The sequence below is a fragment of the Paroedura picta genome, chromosome 7 (assembly GCF_049243985.1).
Source record: "Paroedura picta isolate Pp20150507F chromosome 7, Ppicta_v3.0, whole genome shotgun sequence".
Lineage (NCBI taxonomy): Eukaryota > Metazoa > Chordata > Lepidosauria > Squamata > Gekkonidae > Paroedura > Paroedura picta.
Genome location: NC_135375.1, coordinates 120,646,012 through 120,666,399, shown reverse-complemented (window position 1 = coordinate 120,666,399; position 20,388 = coordinate 120,646,012). Strand labels below are relative to the sequence as shown.

The window sequence follows — 20,388 nt, the reverse complement described above, 5'->3', positions numbered from 1 at the left end:
GAAAGGCCAAAGCTGAGAGTGAGTTAAGATTGGCCAGGGAAGCCCATTGTAACAAGAAAAGATTTTTCAGTTATGTGAGGAGCAAACGTAAAGTAAAGGAGGCAATAGGCCCACTGTTGGGTGCGGATGGACAAACTCTAACGGAAGATGCAGAGAAAGCAGAAAGGCTTAGTGCCTATTTTACATCTGTTTTTCCCCACAGGTCAAAGGGTTTAGGCACATCTAGAGATGGCTGTAGCCAAAGGATAGTGTCTGGGTGGCAGGTTAACATGGATAGAGATATTGTCGAGAGGCATTTAGCTGCACTGGATGAGTTCAAATCCCCTGGTCCGGATGAAATGCACCCGAGAGTACTCAAAGAACTTTCCAGAGAACTTGCACAGCCCTTGTCCATCATCTTCGGGACCTCTTTAAGGACTGGAGATGTCCCGGAGGACTGGAAGAGAGCAAGCGTTATTCCGATCTTCAAAAAAGGGAGGAAGGATGACCCGGGAAACTACAGACCAGTGAGTCTGACCTCTGTTGTGGGGAAGATAATGGAGCAGATATTAAAGGGAGCGATCTGCAAACATCTGGAGGACAATTTGGTGATCCAAGGAGGTCAGCATGGATTTGTCTCCAACAGGTCTTGCCAGAGAGGTGAGTAGCGGGGTACCTCAGTGCTCGGGGTTCGGCCCGGTACTTTTTAACGTATTTATTAATGTTCTAGATGAGGGGGTGGAGGGACTACTCATCAAGTTTGCAGATGACACCAAATTGGGAGGACTTGCAAATACTCCGAAACACAGAGACAGAGTTCAACGAGATCTGAACACAATGGAAAAATGGGCAAATGAGAACATGATGCTATTTAATAAAGATAGGTGTAAAGTTCTGCATCTGGGTCAGAAAAATGAAAAGCATGCCTACTGGATGGGGGATACGCTTCCAGGTAACACTGCGTGTGAATGAGACCTTGGGGTACTTGTGGATTGTAAACTAAACATGAGCAGGCAGTGTGATGCAGCGGTAAAAAAGGCAAATGACATTTTGGGCTGTATCAATAGGGGCACAGGGTATACGGCACTGGTCAGACCACACCTGGAGTACTGTGTGCAGTTCTGGAGGCCTCACTTCAAGAAGGATGTAGATAAAATTGAAAGGGTACAGAGGAGAGCGACGAGGATGATCTGGGGCCAAGGGACCAAGCCCCATGAAGATAGGTTGAGGGACTTGGGAATGTTCAGCCTGGAGTAAAGAAGGTTGAGAGGGGACATGATAGCCCTCTTTAAGTACAACGATATAGGCTAGATATCAGGAAAAAGTTTTTCACAGTCAGAGTAGTTCAGCATTGGAATAGGCTGCTCCCCCTCACTGGCAGTCTTCAAGCAAAGGTTGGATACACACTTTTCTTGGATGCTTTAGGACGCTTAGGGCTGATCCTGCGTTGAGCAGGGGGTTGGACTAGATGGCCCCTTCCAACTCTATGATTCTAGAGGTGTAAACTACCCCCCCCCCACCGGGCCTCAGTAAAATTGTCAAGCGCTGAGTGGTCCCCGGTGATAAAAAGGTTGGGGACCACCCCTGTTCAATGCAGGATCATCCTAAAGCCTCCAGGATAATTATATGTCCAGCTGCTGCTTGAAGACTGCCCATGAGGGGGAGGTCACCTCCTCTTTTGTCAGCCTATTCCACTATCAAACCACTCTGTGAAAAATCTTTCTGATATCTAGCCGATACCATTGTACACGTAGCTTAAAGGCATTCTTGCAGGTCCTCTCCTCTGGTGTCAACAGAAACCATTCCCTGCCCGCCTCTGTGACAACCTTTCAGATCCCTCAAGAAAGCCATCCTGTTCCGTCCCAACCTCCTGTTCTCCAGGCTGAGCATTCCCAAATCCCTCAGCCTTTCTTCTTGCTGGACTTGGCGAAAGTGTTCCCAGTGCTCTTTGTGCTCAGCGCCATTAGGGGGAACCAGGTTTCCAGCCCAGTTTCTGTCCCATCTAGGAAGCCAGGGCTAAAAGCTGAGGTTCCTTTGGCATCCTCATCACCGTTCCAAAGCAGAACCCTTGGCCAGACTGGCCTGTGGTATTGCCAGCTCTAGCCTTTCAGAGGCCCAGAAGCCAGGCCAACAATGGGTGCAGGGCTTCTGTAGGCCGCCTCAGCACACCTTTCTGACCCTGGACACCTGGAGAGACTGGAGCTGCTGAGCCATCAATATTATTTGAACCCCCCCCCCCCAGGTACACACACACTGTATTTGCTGATTTATTTGCTTCACTCATCGACCCTTGTGGCTTGCGTTGCCCTTCCTCTCCACTCTCTACTCAGTACCCCTGTGTGGTAGGCGAGTCAGAAACATTTCTCCCTTCTCTGGAAGCACCAGGCCTCACTGGTGGGCAGGTTGAAGCCAGACTCCCTAGGCTTGCAGTGCCAGCTGGTTCCCCCGAGAAGGTACTGGGGGGGGGGGGGAGAAGCAGGACAGCACTGACTCAAAACTCAAAACACTAATCCAAAAGCACCCTTCAAATTTAGCCACAGTCCCCAAAATGGTATCTGAAAACAAATTTATCATTGCCATTCAGGCTGTATTAAGATTCTATTATGTAAACCTTTTATACAAATATAATTTTTTAAATTGCGTGATCACCAAGTGAGGCCTGGGGTGGAGAGAACGGAGACTGATGTGAGAGTAGGAATTCTTTGATGCCTCCTTTTGAGGAATGGACTCCTCACTGATGCCAAGGCGACACGATCCCTAGCGGTTGTTAACCCACCCAAAAGCCACCTAATGGGAGGGAGGGTTGGGTGCTTCGGGGTCCAAAGCGGCCGTTTGCGCCCGAAGCAGCCAGGTGGGGTGGGAGGGAGGAGAGGCACAGGCTTCGGGCACAAACAGCCACTTTGGACGCCAAAGCGCCCAACCCTAGTGGGACACAGTCTGCTGCCCCTAGTTTTTTGCTCCTGGCTAGATTCATGTTTCCTCACATCAACGTCCCAATCAAGAGCCAGTGGCGGATCCAATCCTGCAGCACTCACAGGGTTCAGGAGGACGGTCAGGAACAGTTCACCACCACGGATGCTCTTGTCGAGCTCTTTGGAGCCGCCGGGATACTCATTATAGAAGATGGTGTGAGTGAAGAGGCCACAAGTTTGCCGAGGCAACACCTGAGTGAGACAGGGAGAGAGGAAAGATAACAGCTGGGTGTCAATATTATACAGCAAAGAGAGGAGTGCCAGAGTCCCGGTCCCACAAGAGAGAGACTCCTTGACAGGCCTTGAACACTTTCATTACTGTGGCAGGTGCTGACCCTGATGGTTTGCTGACACGAGGCTCTCTTGTTCAACCCCCTTCCCTGCAAGGAGGGGTCTGGAAATGGGGCACAGAAGCAGCTGACTGGGAATTTTCCCCATGTGGTCTAAAGTGTTTTTTTCAGAAATATCAACACCCTTGTGGAAAGATCATTGCTCAAAATACAGGGATCATAGAACAGAATCACAGAGTTGGAAGGGACCATACAAGCTATCTAGTCCATCTAGTCCAACCCCCTGCATACATAATAGGAGCCATCCAGGCCATCTAGTCCCACCCCCTGCTCAAGGCAGAATCAGCCTCAAGCATCCAGGAGAAGGATCTGTCCAGCTGCTGCTTGAAGACCACCAGTGAGGGGGAGCTCCCCACCTCCTTAGGCAGCCCATTACACTGCTCAACTACTCTGCCTGTGAAGATTGTTTTTCCTGTTATCTAATTGGTACTGTTCTCCATGTAGTTTAAAGCCATTACTGTTGTGGGGAGAGGAATGGGAAGGCGACTGTAAGCCGCTTTGAGCCTCCTTCGGGTAGGGAAAAGCGGCATATAAGAACCAACTCTTCTTCTTCTTCTTCTACTGCAGGTCCTAACCTCTGCTGCCAAAAGGAACCTTTCCCTGCCCTACTCTGAGTGACCACCTTTCAGATACTTAAAGACAGCAACCATGTCCCCTCTCACCCCCCTCTTCTCCAGGCTGAACATTCCCAAGTCCCTCGGCCTTTCCTCAGAGGGCTTGATCCCCAGACCCTGGATCATCCTCATGGCTCTCCTCCGAACCCTTACTACTTTGGCCTTTTGAAGTGAGGCCTCCAGAATGGGGTCCCAATACTCGAGGTGGGGTCTGACCAATGTGGTATACAGCAGGACTATGACATCTTGTGATTTTGATGGAATGCCTCAATTTTGTCCACGCCCGTTTTGAAGTGAGCACTGGGCTCCCCACACACCCAGTTCCAGAGACACCTCTAGATAATCTGTAGTGGTTTCATTGTCTCACCATGATGCCATTGTGAATGAACCCTCGGCGGTAGCGGGCTGGCCGAAGATGGGGATACTCCTCTGTGCTGGTGACTTGGATGCCCCAGACAGCCTTCCAAGCTTCATAGAGCTGTGCGTGGACAGGATACACCCCTGAGTGGTGGGGGGCTACTGCATAGCCCAAGTCTGTGGGGATCCCATGCTCCTGGAAACAGAAAGCAGCTTTTCAGATCTCATCTCTACTACTGGCAGTCTGCAGAATGTGAAAATGGGCAGAACAGAGAACGATGACTAGGGGTTGCTAGGGAGGCAATTGAACCAAGGAAGAAAGGACTGGGATCGATGGCATGGTGGCAAAGCAGAGAAGCTTGACCACACTTGTTTGCAAGGTTTGACCACAAATGACTAACATTATGTCGGGAACCCGCTTGCTAACTGAAAAACAGGGTGCCCCTTTGAAGAAAACGTCACGCCAGGCCTGGGTGAACGATACAACAGGAACAAGCTTTATTTCAGCAACGTGGAGTCCGCTGGTATGGAGTAAGAGCTTCCACCGAACTCCAGGTGGAAGCTCCCTTTTATACAAAACCCACCTCCTTAGGCTGTATTGCCCCACCCAGTACTTGCGGAGGGAACATGCTGATACAATCATGACTCATGCACATATGCGAGGTTTTCCGGGGTTCCTGATGGCCCATTTTCCTGGAACAAAGGGCCATCTCCGGGCCCTTGTCAAAAGGTGGAGGGGGACATTGAGGTTCTTTAGCGGCCATTGCCACCTCAACGATCGGGTGGGGCGCCCAGCTGCCGGCTTGCCTATGATCACCATGCCCTACCTCCGTGATCGCGGGCGCCTCTGATGGCGGGGTTCGGTCCCGTTCCCAAGCCACCAAGGACCGAACCACGACATTCTGCCCCCCCAAAGGTCCATTCTCCAACCCCCCGGGGCGGCCAGGATACCGCTTGTGGAAACGTTCAGTGAGTCGGGGCGCAAGGACGTCCGCTGCCCAGACCCATTCCCGGTCCCCCAAAGCGAAGTCCTTCCATTCCACGAGGTACTGCAACTTCCCCCTGTGGAGTCTAGAGTCCAGGATATCCGCCACCTCGTGGTGCTCCCCCCCCGGCAGGACCTCGGGCGCTGGCGGGGAAAACACGGGGTGCCAAACGTCACCGTCCGGAGTTTTTTTTAGAAGGCTCACGTGAAAGACGGGATGGATGTGCCGGAGGTTCTTGGGGAGCTTGAGCTTGACCGAAACTTCGTTGATCGGGGCCAAGACCTCGAAAGGCCCCAAAAACCGAGGGCCTAGCTTCTTGCTGGGCAAATTCAACCGTAGGTTCCGGGTGGAAAGGTAAACTCGATCCCCCGGTCGGATCTCCTCAGCTGGTCGTCTCTTCCGGTCGGCGTCCTCTTTCTGCGCTGCCTTGACTTTGTGGAGCTGCTCCTGCAGCGACTTCCAGCAGCTCCCGGCACGCTTCCCCCACTCGCGAAGGTCGGCCGATTCCCGGGCGGGGACCTCTCCAAGCTCCGGGAAGTGTCTCAGGTCTGTCCCGTAGACGACGGCAAAAGGCGACATCTCCGTGCTGCTGTGGTCTGCGTTGTTGTACGCGAACTCGGCCAGGGGGAGCAGGGGCACCCAGGTGTCTTGATGATAGGAACCGAAACACCGCAAGTACTGCTCCAGTACTTGATTAACCCGCTCGGTCTGCCCGTCCGTCTGGGGGTGGTAAGCGGAGCTCAGCCCTTGCTCGATGTCTAACAGGCGCAGGAAAGCTTGCCAAAACCGGGACACGAATTGTGAGCCCCGATCGGAAATCACCTTGTCCGGCAGCCCGTGCAGTCGGAACACGTGATCCAGGAACATCCGAGCCAACTGTGAAGCACTGGGGACACTGGCGCAAGGAATGAAATGGGCCTGTTTGGAAAATAGATCTACCACCACCCAGATCACCGTTTTCCCCTTGCTGGGAGGCAAGTCTGTTATAAAGTCCATGGAGATCACTGACCACGGCCGGGTCGGGACCTCGAGCGGGTGCAGCAGACCTTTCGGCTTGCCAACCCCCGGCTTGCAGGTCAGGCAGACAGGACAACCACTGACGTAAGCTTTTGTGTCCCGCCGCAGACTGGGCCACCAAAACCGCCGCCGGGCCAACTTCCAGGATTTTACGAAACCGAAGTGCCCGGCGGTCTTAGCATCGTGGCAGAGGCTGAGGGCTTCCCGTCGTAGCCCTTCCGGGACGTAGACAGCCTCCCCCCTCCGCCAGAGACCGGAGTCCAAAATCAAAGAGTCCCGGAGCTCAGCCAGCTCCTCGTCTGTCCCATAGGCTGCCACTAGGCGGTCTCGGAGCGGGGCGGTCGCCGGGTCGGGCTCCCATTCCTCCCTGGCCCGCCGCCTAGTGACGACCCCCCGTCCCAGCTGCTCCTCACCAAACACGGACCTGGTGCAGGGAGCGTACCCCTCCCCATAATGCGGCAGATGGGAGAGGGCGTCCGCGAGGAAATTCTCTTTGCCGGGGATGTGACCAAGCTTGAAATTGTACCGCGAAAAGAACTCCGCCCACCTCATCTGCTTGGCGTTCAGGGATCGCGGTTGCCGGAGCGCCTCCAGATTCTTGTGATCTGTCCAGACCTCGAACGGCTCCTCTGTTTCCTCCAGCCAATGCCGCCATTCGGTGAGGGCGAACTTAATCGCAAACGCCTCCTTCTCCCAGGTAGACCAGTTCCGCTCCGTTTCGGCGAATTTTCGTGAGAGGTAGGCCGCCGGCCTCAGCTGTCCCGCCTTGTCTCGCTGCAGGAGAACCGCCCCGGCTGCTGCGTCGCTGGCGTCGACTTGTACCACCATCGGCTGGGTTGGGTCGACATGCAGTAGCGTGGGCTCAGACGCGAAAGCTTGCTTGAGGGCCAGGAACGCTGCCTCCGATTTCTCATTCCAGCCGAGCGCTGCGCTGGGCCGCGTGGCGCGAGGACCTCTCCCCTTGGTACCTAGCAAGTCCGTGAGGGGAGCCACTACGGAGGAGTATCTGGGGATGAAGCCTCTAAAAAAGTTAGCAAACCCCAGGAAGCTTTGTAGCTGTTTCCGGGTGCGGGGCCTTTCCCAGGCCAGCACCGCCTGCACCTTCTCGGGGTCCATAGCTATGCCCTGGGCTGAGATGCGGTAGCCCAAATAGTCCAGGGAGGGACGGTGGAATTCGCACTTAGCCAGCTTCACGTATAGGTGGTTTGCCAGCAGGCGCTTTAACACCTCCCTCACCAGGGTCACGTGCTCTTGGGGATCTTGGCTGTAGATCAGGACGTCATCCAAATAAACCACCACCCCCTGAAACAGAAGGTCCTGCAACACCTCATTAATTAGACTCATGAAAACCCCAGGTGCCCCGCTTAAGCCGAACGGCATCACTTTAAATTCGAATTGTCCCAATTGACAGTTAAACGCTGTTTTCCACTCATCCCCCTCCCGGATGCGTACCCGGTAGTACGCCTCCCTTAGGTCCAGTTTAGTGAACAGAGTCCCTTTGCCCAGCCGGGCCAGCAAATCCGGGATCAGCGGGAGGGGGTAAGCGTTCCCCGCTGCGATGGCGTTGAGGCCCCGGTAGTCCTGGCACAGCCGTCGGGACCCATCCTTTTTCCGGACGAACAAGACTGGAGCTCCCATGGGACTGGAAGCGGGCCGGATGAAACCTCGGGCCAGATTTTTATCCAAAAACTCCCGGAGGTCCTTGAGCTCACCCTCACTCATCTTGTAGATGCGCCCTTTGGGTAGTACCGCCCCCTCTGGGATGTTGATAGCGCAGTCCGTGCGGCGGTGTGGGGGTAGCTCGTCCGCTTCCCGCTCGCTGAAAACGGCTGCGAGGTCTCGGTACTCTGGCGGGACCTCGGGCTCTGGTTTCTCCTGCTGCGCCGCCGCCGCTCCCCTGGGACGCGCCGCCGTCCTCTTGTGGCTGGAATTCTCGTGGGGGACCCGATGCCGTGCACCCACCGTCAAGTCGAACTTCAGGGTCCCCGCCCGCCAGTCCACCACGGGGTTGTGTTCCTTCAGCCAATCCAGGCCCAACACCGCCCGATATCCCGCTACGGGGACCTGGATCAGCCACCGCAGCTCTTGGTGGTCCCCTATGTGGATGGCGATAGGACCCACCTCCTCCCCGAAAGGTCCCCCCTGAATCGGGCTGCCGTCCATCTGGACGAAAACCAGGGGAACCTTCCGAATGCGCTTCGGTAGCCCCAAAGCCCGGGCTATCTGGGGGTGGACCATGCTGTGGTCGCATCCAGAGTCCAAAAGAGCCTCCCCCACCCAACTTAGTCCGTTCTCCGGGTTCCGGAGCTCTAAAATTACCACGTTCGGAGGTCGCGCCTCATGCTGCAGGGGTTTTCCCTCGCACCGCGGGACCTGCTGCCCGGCGCCGTCTACAGCAGGTCCTGGCCGTTTCCCGTCGCTTGGGCGCTTCCCGGTTCGTTGCGGAGGTCCTCCGCCCGGCGTGCCTGCTGGGGGCATGTCGCACCTCCCCCCTGGGAGAGCCCGCGGTCCTCCCCCCCTTGCCGTTGGCACGCTGCTGCGAAATGTCCTGACCCCCCGCATTTCAGGCACAGACCTTCCCGGCGTCTCCTTTCCCGCTCGGGGTTCGGGGGTCGTTTGGGGCGAGAGTTGTCGGGGCCCGGTCTCGGCGCCTCGGCTGACCCGCCTTTGGCCTCCCGGGGGGGTGCGGCGGCCCAACCCAGGCTGGCTTCCAGCTTGGCGACCACAAAACACCACCCCTCCAGTGTAGACAGATCTTCTTCCGTCCCCTTGATCACGGCCCATTCCCTGAGCTTCGGGTTAAGGCCCTCCCGGAAGTACTCGATTTGGGTCTCCTCGTTCCAGGAGAACACCTTGCCTGCTTCCCTCCGGAAAATGTCTATATAGTCCATAACCCCCCTAGTACCCTGTCGAAGTCCCTTGATCCGACTCTTTGCCTTGTCCTCAGCCTGGGGGTCCTGGAATCGTCGGCGGAGCGCGACCACGAAGTCCTGCAGGTCCCGAGTTGCCGGGTCGCCGCGCTCGGCCAACCCTAGGTACCACTGACCCGCCTTGCCCTGGAGACACGATGCCACCCCCCAGACCAAGTCCTCGGAGTCCTCATACCGGTCTCCATACCTCCGGGCATGCGTCAGCGCGTGGAGGAGGAACTGCGGGAGGTCGTCCGGCGTCCCGTCGAAACGCGCCTTAAGCTCTGGGGGGGAACGTTTTGGAGAGTAGTCCGACCCCCTCCGGATCCGGGATTCTCGGCGTCCGCCGTCTCGTCCTGCTCCGCTCCACCGGCTACCAACTTGCCCAACGACGCCGTGCCGCTCCCTGCCTTGCACGTCGCTCCTGCGTTGGTCCGGCTCTCGCCGCCCCGTCGGCTCACCCGCTCCCCCGAGATCCTCTGCTATCTCGCCTCTCCGCTGGCCGTCTCGCCTACTCGGGACTGAAAACTGCTCCGGGTCGGGGTCCGGGGCCCGCTCACCAGTACCGGGCTCGTCCTCGTCGCTGGAGACGTCCTCACTCGACGCGATCCCCTCCGCCGTTGTATTACCAGTCCCCCCGGGCCCGGCCCGAGCTTGCTCACGGGCTTCAGCTGCCTGCAAGCGCCTGGCCAAGTCCGCCATGGCCCGCCGCAGGTCCTCTAGGGATTCCTCAGGTCCTACCGGGCGAAGCGCCTGCCTCAGCTGGGTGTCCCAGGTTGGGGCCAACCCCCCAGACCTCGGCGCGCTCCCCGCCGTGCTTGGGAAACCCATGGCCCGGCGCCTTCCCTTGGCCGCCGCTGCCGAGGGTCTCGGGGTCCCGGACAGCTGCTCCTGGCCCCCCGATTTTCGGAGGAAATCTCCCGGGGACATTAAACTCATGTTCCCGGGGTTCGTGGGGGTCGAGACCGCCCCGTTGCTTGAAAACGCCATCTCTGGATCCGTCCCGATAAGCGCTCGGATGCGATGCCGACCCTGGAGTTCGGTGGGAAGCTCTTACGATGTCGGGAACCCGCTTGCTAACTGAAAAACAGGGTGCCCCTTTGAAGAAAACGTCACGCCAGGCCTGGGTGAACGATACAACAGGAACAAGCTTTATTTCAGCAACGTGGAGTCCGCTGGTATGGAGTAAGAGCTTCCACCGAACTCCAGGTGGAAGCTCCCTTTTATACAAAACCCACCTCCTTAGGCTGTATTGCCCCACCCAGTACTTGCGGAGGGAACATGCTGATACAATCATGACTCATGCACATATGCGAGGTTTTCCGGGGTTCCTGATGGCCCATTTTCCTGGAACAAAGGGCCATCTCCGGGCCCTTGTCAAAAGGTGGAGGGGGACATTGAGGTTCTTTAGCGGCCATTGCCACCTCAACGATCGGGTGGGGCGCCCAGCTGCCGGCTTGCCTATGATCACCATGCCCTACCTCCGTGATCGCGGGCGCCTCTGATGGCGGGGTTCGGTCCCGTTCCCAAGCCACCAAGGACCGAACCACGACACATTAGCTATAGAACAAAGTTTGAGTCCAGGGGCACCTTTAAGACCAACAAAGCTTAATTCTGGATATTTCATACAAGCAGAGGAAAGCTTATATTCAAAATTAAGGGTTCCCCTGTACTCATTGTTCTCTTGCTTCAGACTGATATGGCAACCCAGCTGAATCTAACAGTAGGTATGTATGGCAAGTAGGTTAGTTAATACAAGGAGGCTCAGACTCCTGTGGGGTTGTTTTATGAGAATAAGAACCTACGAAAAAATGGTCCAGGTAGGAAGATTGGAAGGAAGGCTGCTGCGTCCCACTCAAGGTGCTTTTGAACTTGAAGGAAACACTGAGGTTGCCACTGGCATTCTAACAGCTTCCCCAGCAAACAAACCCTAGCAAAACCATCCATAATTGTGGTCTGCTGGTACTCACCTCCAAAGCCTCCATGGCAAACTGTAACTGTCTGGCCTGTGCTCACCATGCATTTGGAGACATGCATTCAGATTGCAAATTACATGCATGCCCAGCACAACAGCTGAGCATGAGAAACTGACCCTCCTGTGTCACAACATGCTGAACAAATGGTACCTGTCAGAGCCGCCTTCCCTCTTCCAGGAGGGATGGGGACGTCCTCGTCCATCACATGCTGAAGAACCAAACTGCCAAAACTGGCATCAGCTGAACAGAGAGTGTTGATTCTGTAATGTCTTATAAAAGTGGGAATGACAGACCAGGTGGCCGCCTTGCAAACCTGTGTCGCTGAGGCCCCTTTAAGGATGCAGTGTTGATGGAAGCACTTCTCACTGAATGACCAGTGGACACTTACTGTGAGGGGTCATTCTCCTCTGGAATAAGGAGGACATCTGCAGAATGGGTTTTGCCACTGGCTTGTCAGGGAGGCAGGATCTAAAAAAGGAAATCCCTGCTTCCAGTTCCGGTCCTGCACCAAGGCATTCCCTCTCTCTCTCCAGTTAGAACACTTTGAAAGCTATATGGCTTAATATCTTATGAAAAAAGGAACCAGAGAAGAAACAATCTAACCAGAACCAAACAAGGAAGGAACTTGAGCTCTCTGCACTGTCAAATATTCTGAATGTAGCCTAACCTAACCCGCTAACTAACCCTGGGGGGTTAGTTAGAACTCGTAAGGTGATGCAGCGAGCAGTGGTAACGGAAGCAACCAGGCAAGGGGCAGATGTCCTCCATACTCCAGAGGAGAAGGAACCTTCACAGTAAGTGACCACTAATCCTTCTCCCTCTGGAGCGGAGGACATCTGCAGAATGGGACCTTCCAAAGCATTACTCAGTCCTGGGTGGGACGTCTGCTCCATGATCCACTACATGCTACAGCACCAGCCTGCCAAATGCCGCATCAGTGGAACTATAGGCATCTATCCTATAATTTTGTGAAGATGGCCACAGGTGACCATGTGGCTGCCCTGCTGATTTCTAGTGTAGGAACACGGTTGGCTAATGTAGCGTTAGCTGCTGCCCCTCTCACTGAATGTGCTGTAATGTCCCCAGGAGGTGTCTGACCCTGGGCCACATATGCCTCTATGATGCATAAACGTAAACATCTACTGATGGCCACAGACATCTAACAACCTATGTTTGGGGGAGAAACAGAAATAAAGGGACTATCAGAACGTCTTATACTCTCCATCCTAATGAAGAATGTCTTGAGGGCTCTCCTTAAATCAAGCATGTGCCACTCCCATTCCTTAGCATGCTTAGGACTGGGACAAAAAAATGGTAGGTTAATCTCCTGTGATGTGTGAGACCTTTGGTTGAAAGGTTGGATCAGTCCACAAGACAACTTTATCCTTATGGAACTCACACAGATGGGATTTCACTGACAACGCCCCCAGTTCAGATACCCGGCATGCAGAAGAGACCGCAGCTAAAAACGGTGTCTTCATGAGAAGCCATTTTAGCGACACTGAGGAGATTGGTTCATAGGGAATAATTATGAGAGCCTTCAGGACTAAGTTTAGATTCCAAGACCTGTGTACCTGCGGCAGAGCTAGTACCGTCGCTCCCCTGAGAAACCTAGAGACATACGGATGTCTTGCAAGAGGAAATTCTCCAAATTGTGGATGAACTGCGCAGGGTGGCTGGTTTGAGACTTTGTGAAATCTCCTCCTGAAGAAAACTGAGGATGTCAGAAACTGAAGGGGTAACATGTCAACCTTCTTGTGCTGACCCCATCTCACAAGGGCTTTCCATGTAACATTATAGAGGCGAATACTCGACTTCCTTCTCAAAGACAGAATATATTTGTTACATCCTCTGAATAACCCTGGTTCCTCAGGGCCTCCCTCTCAATGTCCATGCGGTTAAACGCATCCATGAGGGGCCTAGATGCCCCTGCTGCAGAAAGTCCAGAACTTGGGGAACCTGCCAGCTGGATGATCGTGGAGAACCACAGATGGTGAGGCCAGTATGGGGCAACTAAGATCACTGCTACTACTGGGTGCTGAGATATTCTTCACAGCAGTTGTCTGGGCAGAACGGGAAGAGGAGGAAACACGTACAGAGAAGCCCTGATGGCCACTATGCATTCAGGGTATCGATGGCTTCTGCCCTTGGACAGAAGAAGAGGGACATGATGCAGTAAACCTGAGGCAAACAGGTATATTACTGGTGTACCGAATCGATCCACTAACAGCTGGAACATTGTGGTTTCAGGGAACACTCTCCTTCCTGAATGGCCTGGCGCAGATGTATAGATAGAAGATTGTTCTCCACCCAATCCAAGATACTTCCCTTTGTAGCTTCTTGGACCGAGACCCCCCTCCCCCCCCCCCCGGTGATTTAGGTAAGCCTGCGTGGCAATATTGTCGGTCCTGATCAACACATGTCTGTGCTGCAGGGCAAGGAAAAGCCTGCAGGGCGAGAAAAATCGCCCTGACCACCAGGACATTTATTGGGAGGTTTGATTCCTTCGATAGCCAGGCCCCCTGGGCCGAATATTGGTACAGGGATGCTCCCCAGCCCTGAAAGTTGGCACCTGTGAAAATCTGAGTCTCCTCTGGAATTGAGAAGAATTTTCAGTGCTGCAAATCCCACCCTTTGGACCAACTAGGCTCTGTTTCAGTGATAATGGTAATTTGACTAACCAATCCTGACTTTAATAAACTCAGAGACATGATGAGTGTCATACCATGGACAAGAATGCTGGAAGGGAAGGGAGCATGTGAAGGGTGGGCACTATTCAAACAAGAGCCATTGCATGCTCAACCAATGACTATCCCAGAAAGACGAAAACACTTCAGGAGCACTAAGAAGCCTATTTGGATGAACAGAGAACTTCAAGAGGAACTAAGAAAGAAAAGGGAGATTTTCTAAGAAAGAAACTAAGAAAGAAAAGGGACCGCAGCCACGCCCGACCAACTCTGCCTTCTGCCCGCGACGCTGGCAAGCGAAGGCTCCCGCTCACTCACCATCGCCGCGGGCCCACAACAACCCGGAGCGCTCGAAGGACTGCCCTTCGCCCACCACATCGACACCCGGAGCCTGCGAGCCCGCCGCCGAGCCCCCAAGCGCCCCCGGACATCGCTGCGCCCACGGGGAAGCCGCCGGCGAGCCGCCAACGGCCCGCACCACCATCCAAAATGGCCGCCAACCAGACCTCGCTGCCGACGAGCCCCCGACCGCCCTCAACCCTCACTCGCTGCGTTAGGACAACGCCACTGGACACTGTTGCTGGTAGGCTGTCTTTACTCTCCCTACCCTCGCCTCTCCCTCTCCCTCTGAGATCCCTCCCATATAACCCGCCGCTGCCCCCAATCTACCTCCCCTCTCTCTTTCTCATCACTGCTAGCGCCCATTGTATTTTTATTACAATGGGCTTTATTCCTAGTCCACTATAACCTGCTACCACCTTGACCCTTCACGGAGTCAGCCTCTCCGTCAGATGGCTATCCAGGCTCTCTATAAAAATTTCCAAATTGGAGAACCCGCCATCTCCCAAGGAAGTTTGTTCCACTGAGGAACCACTCTGTCAGGAACTTCCTCCAGGTGTTTAGACAGAATTTGTTTTGAATTAATTTCATACCATTGATTCTGGTCCGTCCCTCCGGGGCAAGATAGAACAACTCTGCTCCATCCTCTACATGGCAGTCTTTTAAATATTTGAAGATGGTTATCAAATCTGCAAGTTCTTTTAGTACCTCTGGATGCAGTTCATCTGGCCCAGAAGACTTTGTTTCATTTAAAGAAACTAGGTGTTTGTGGACTACTCCAACAGTGATCCTAGGCCACCATTCCCGTCCCCCGTGTTGTGTTACGTTTTTGCCACATTGATCACTATTTCCCTCACAAGAGAAAATTGAGGAGAAATAGGAGTTAAGCTGTTCAGCCCTCTCTACATCATCGTTATAATTTCACTTTCTTGTCCTCACAGTGGTCCTATGGTGTCCCTATTTTTTTTCTTGCTTGAAATATAATTAAAGAATCCTTTTTTGTTATGTTTAGCATTTCTTGCTAGCCTAAGCTCATATTGAGCTTTAGCATTTATAACACTCCCCCTACAATTATTGGTTATTTGTTTATACTTATCCGTGATAATAAGGCCTTCCTTCCATTTCCTAAATAACTCTATCTCTTATCCACTGTAACCTGCCCCCCCTTGAATCTTCACAGAATCAGCCTCTCTGTCAAATGGCTATCCAGCCTCTGTTTAAAAATTTCCAAAGGAAGCCTGTTCCACTGAGAAACTGATCTAATTGTCAGGAACATCTTCCAGATGTTTAGGTGGAACTTCTTTTGCATTAATTTCATCCCACTGGTTCCGGTCCATCCCTCCAAGGCAAGAGAGAACAACTCTGCTCCATCCTCTTCATGGCACCCTTTTAAATACTTGAAGATGGTTATCAGATCCCCTCTCATTCGTCTCCTCTCCAGGCTAAAAAGACCAAGCTCCTCCAACCTTTCCTCTTGGTCTCCAAACCTCTCACCATCTTTGTTGCCCTCCTCTGGAAATTCTCGTTTGTCTACATCCTCCTTCAACTGGGGTGCCCAAAACTGAACACAGTGAGGCTGAACCAGAACAGAGCAGACACCCAGCTCTTCTTCCTGATGGATGACCACCCTGATTCTCCATCTGAATCCTTAGCCAGATTCCTGTAAGGAAGAGGTGGCTCAAGCAGAGTTGTTTGAAGCTCAGCCCTTCAAAGACAGAGGTCCTGTGGCTGGGCAGGAAGGGTCCAAGAGAAGAAGGGCAACTATCAGTAGTTCACTTTGCCAGGAACCTGGGTATGATTCTTGATGCCTCCCTTTCCATGGAGGCACAGGTCACAAGAGTAACACAGCAAGCCTTCTACCATCTGCACCAGACCAAGCTGCTAGCACCCCAGAACACCTTCAGGGGAGGTGGGGGAATAGTCCTTGTTCCTGTGGTGCAGAGTCACTATCTACAGACAGATCCTGGAAATGATTTCTGAAAATCAGAGGGGCAGGACATTTCCTTATTTTTCGACACCTCTGGGTAACATTGTCCTCTTGTATTGTGTTCTCCTCTAACTGGTGAGACCCCTTTCCCACCTCTCCCAAATGCCCTCAAAAATTGCTCCATGGGTTCCTTCCAAGAACTGTCCACCCTTCTTTTTAGAATAAAATGTGGACTGGTGTTCTTCCAGTTTCTGTCCCTTCTCCTCCAGGAGTGCTACTAACTTGCACTTGGTGCACGTGTATTTAAAGTTACCCTGAGGTAAAAATACAAACATGCCACAGCTTCAGGTTCATCGCCAGCTTATGCCAATTTGATCCATTGTGGGACCCCTTCTGAAACTCTGATGGAGTCCTTGGCTTGATCCACAAGCCAAGAGCCCCTTAGCTCTTGCCTTTTTGCACATGCCGTTGGCACGCCTCTGGTGAGCAAGAGTCTTTTATAGCACAAAGGCTCACCCAGCAGAGGGTTGAGTCAGCCGCAGGCAAAACTGCAAATCAGCTAATGCTATTAGCAGCAGTCCCTCAACACCCAGGCAAGGAACAGACCAAAAAAACAACACTCAAACAGCCCCTACTGTCCTGCAACCTATATAACCTACACACTGCCCTCACACAGTATAAGAAAGAAAGCAACGTTCACCAGTAGCTCCCAAGCTGGCACTTTCTCCTTCTCCCTGCCCAGCTATTTGTGGAAAGATTTGACCAAGTGGTGGCTTTGCACACCCGTTTAGCTGAGGCTCTATTTGAAAAGGCTGCATTAATGGCTGTGCTGTGCATGGAGTGATCCACTTGGGAGCCTGAATACTTAGGACTTTGATCCTTAGGCATAATCTAAGGTATTTTTGCCTGTGACCACTGAAGATAAGGCCTTCCCTTTGTTAGGCAATGAAACAGAAATGAAAAGAGAATCAGACTTTCTAAAAGGTTGTGTTCTTATGAGGCATGCTTTCAGTTACCTTCTTACATCTAGATTGTGCCACAACCATTCTGAGGGATGAGTTGATTTAGAACAAAAATTGGGAAGACTGATCTCCTGTGAGTGGTGGAATGATGACGATACCTTTGGTCTAAAGGAGGGATCCCTTCTGAGAATCATCTTTTCTTTGTGTAAAATACAAAGTCCTGGCTTGGTCAGAGATAATAAGAGATACAATTGCTGCAGGTAGCTCCTGACTAGCAGCTCTTCCTAGTGAGGCAGGAAGTAGACTGGTTTCCTGTGCGAAGGACACGGTTGATCCTGCCTCCCTGGAGATGTGGGAAATAACCCACTGTATCCTCTGCTCGGGGGAGAACAACCTTTACACACCATTACGCACAGGGTCCACTCCTGTTTTGAATCAACAGGAGCCGCTGATTTCATTACTTAAACCATTTCTGTCTCGCCTTTCCACCCAAATAGGATGCCCAGGGCAAACATCAAAATGTTTCAGCATTAAAATAAACACTGCATAGAACAATTCAATATACACACGTAAACATATGTAACACCAACACCTGGGAGGGAGGGAGGCTGAGGAAGTTTGTTGCTCCCCCCTACCCTTACCAGAGCAAACTGCTTGTTGAGCTTCATCTGCTCGGCCAGCACGGTCACATTGTGGAAGAGGTGTGGCTGCATGTGGCTCCACATGTGCGGGAACCACCAGAACTCCTTCCGGTGCTTCAGCAGCATGTCATCACCTTCATCCTCCTCCTCGGTTCCTGGGGGAGGGGGGAAGCCATAGGAAGAAGAGAACAGGGAATCAAACATTAATGCTTGAATACCCTCATATACAAACAGATATAAAACAAACATGCATGCACACATAAATGTGGGATCTTCCTTCCAGAATCAGCCTTTACAAGACCATCTGAACAGAAGGTTGCTCCGGGGATTCCCAGGAAGCACTGCTACTATCTGCTCTTCCTGGCAGCTGGAGGACAGGCACAGAGGAGTAGGTGGGATGGGAAATAAGGGACCAAATGCTTACCTGTATGGTAGAATTTCCCAGAGAAGCCCAGGTTGAAAGTGAAATTGGGAACTAAAGTCCTCAGCTTGTTCTGTGTGTTCAGCAGTGCCTGTGGGGAAGGGAGGCAGAAGGGACAAATGGAGACACTTGAGTTTTTTGGCCAATACTTTCTGGTACTTTATGGACATGCAGATACAAAAGAGCTCTTACAAACACAGCAACACTTTCTTTGTCTGTTCCCTGAAAGCAAGCATCAAACAGAGCTATGTGCCTGGGAGATGGCCTTCTTTCTTTACCTTTAATGGTCAAGTCAACTGACTTTGCCTAGACTTTGATCCCCAGGCCCCAGAGGTGGGACCGATACGAGCAGAGATCTAGACACAGAAAAACTTAAGGAGATCGAAGTCCAAGAAGGTTGGGAGTTTCTCAAAAGTGAAATACTGAAGGCACAATTCCAGACGTTTCCTTTGAGAAGGAAAACTGGGAGGACTCTAAAGAAACCAGGATGGCTCCATAAACAGGATGCCTCCATAAACAGTTTTCAAAAGAACTGAGTAATTAAAGACTCATTTATGAAATGGGAGGAGGACCTTATGACCAAAAATGACCTTACAACCTGAGCAGTTGCTTGTGGGAGAAGGTCTCTGTGCAACGGGGCTCTAGGCATGAGTAGGCAGTGGCAGCCTGAGACTGGCCGCCCCCTGCAGCGGGAGGCGCGTTTGAACAATTTGTTTCCACTGGTGGCTGTCTCTACTCATTTGACAAGGGCTCAAGCTTCTTCTGCAGCCTTTGCCTACAGCATTCCAATTACGGACATCTGTAAGTCTGGCAAGGTAGTTAACTCCCTCCACTTCTGTATAGCACTAGGCTATGAACATTGACTCTCGAAAGGAAGTGGATGTGGGAAAAGCAGTGCTGCAGGCACACTTCCAGTGATTAGTCCACTCCCATCTCCTATATTTTGCTGTATCAAGATGGCCACAGCCATCTGTGATTCTATGATCTCTAGTTCCTCTGCCTCTTCAAAATCCTGCCTGTACTTCTGGAAGTTCACGGTTCACATATTGCTGGAGCCTAGCTTGTAGGATTTTGAGTATAACTTTGCTAGCATGAGAAATCATAGAATCATAGAATCATAGAGTTGGAAGGGGCCATACAGGCCATCTACTCCAACCCCCTGCTCAACGCAGGATCAGCCCAAAGCATCCTAAAGCATGAGTGCAATGGTGCGGTAGTTTGAACATTCTTTGGCATTGCCCTTCTTTGGGATTGGAATGTAAACTGACCTTTTTCAATCTTGTGGCCATTGCTGAGTTTTTCAAATTTTCTGGCAGATTGAGTGTAGCACTTTTACTGCATCATCTTTTAAGATTTTGAATAGTTCAACTGGAATGTTGTCACCACCACTAGCTTTATTGTTACTCAGACTTCCTAAGGCCCATTTGACTTCACATTCCAGGATGTCAGGCTCCAGGTCAGTAACTACCCCATTGTGGTTATCAGGGATAGTTCCTCTGTATAAATTTGCCACCTTTTAAAAATCTCTTCTGCTTCTGTGAGGTCCCTACCATTTTGGTCCATTATCATACCCATCTTTGCATGAAATGTTCTCTTCCTATCTCCAATTTTCTTGAAAAGATCTCTGGTCCTCCCCATTCTATTGTTTTCTTCTATTTGTTTGCACTGTTCATTTAAGAAGGCATTCTTATCTCTTCTAGCTATTCTCTGGAATTCAGCGTTCATTTGGGTGTATCTTTCTCTTTCTCCCTTGCCTTTCACTTCCCTTCTCTCCTTAGCTATTTGTAAAGCTTCCTCAGATAGGCATTTTGATTTCTTGCATTTCTTTTTCTTTGGGATGGTTTTAGTTGCTACCTCTTGTACAATGTTGCGAACCTCCATCCATAGTTCTTCAGGCACTCTATCAGATCTAATTCCTTAAATCTATTTGTCACCTCTACTGTATATTTGTTGGGGATATGATTTAGTTCATGCCTGAGTGGCCTAGTGCTTTCTCCTACTTTCTTCAATTTAAGCCTAAATTTTGCAACAAGAAGCTGATGATCTGAACCACAATCGGCTCCTGGTCTTGTTTTTACTGACTGTATAGAACTTCTCCATCTTTGGCTGCAGACCACATAGTCTATCTGATTTCTGTGTTGACCGTCTGGTGATGTCCATGTGTAGAGTCGTCTCTTGGGTTGTTGGAAAAGAGTGTTTTCTATGACCATTGACAAAATTCTACCAGCCTGTGCCCTGCTTCATTTTGTAC

At 52.0% G+C, this 20,388-nt stretch overlaps 1 protein-coding gene across 19 annotated transcripts in view; it reads right to left on the bottom strand.

The window, feature by feature from the left end:
• The window catches only part of NDST2 (N-deacetylase and N-sulfotransferase 2), a 211,608-nt gene that overhangs the window by 11,410 nt on the left and 179,810 nt on the right, over positions 1–20,388 (bottom strand). For 17 of the 19 annotated variants that reach the window (XM_077346225.1, XM_077346220.1, XM_077346216.1 and 14 more), the window contains 4 exons: positions 18,141–18,228; positions 17,717–17,871; positions 4,283–4,468; positions 2,964–3,143 (listed from right to left, as the gene is read on the bottom strand). In XM_077346225.1, the coding sequence (XP_077202340.1) occupies positions 2,964–3,143; positions 4,283–4,468; positions 17,717–17,871; positions 18,141–18,228 (609 nt within the window). The remainder of the gene's footprint in view (positions 1–2,963; positions 3,144–4,282; positions 4,469–17,716; positions 17,872–18,140; positions 18,229–20,388) is intronic. The other 2 variants (XM_077346235.1, XM_077346236.1) reach the window with 1 other exon arrangement.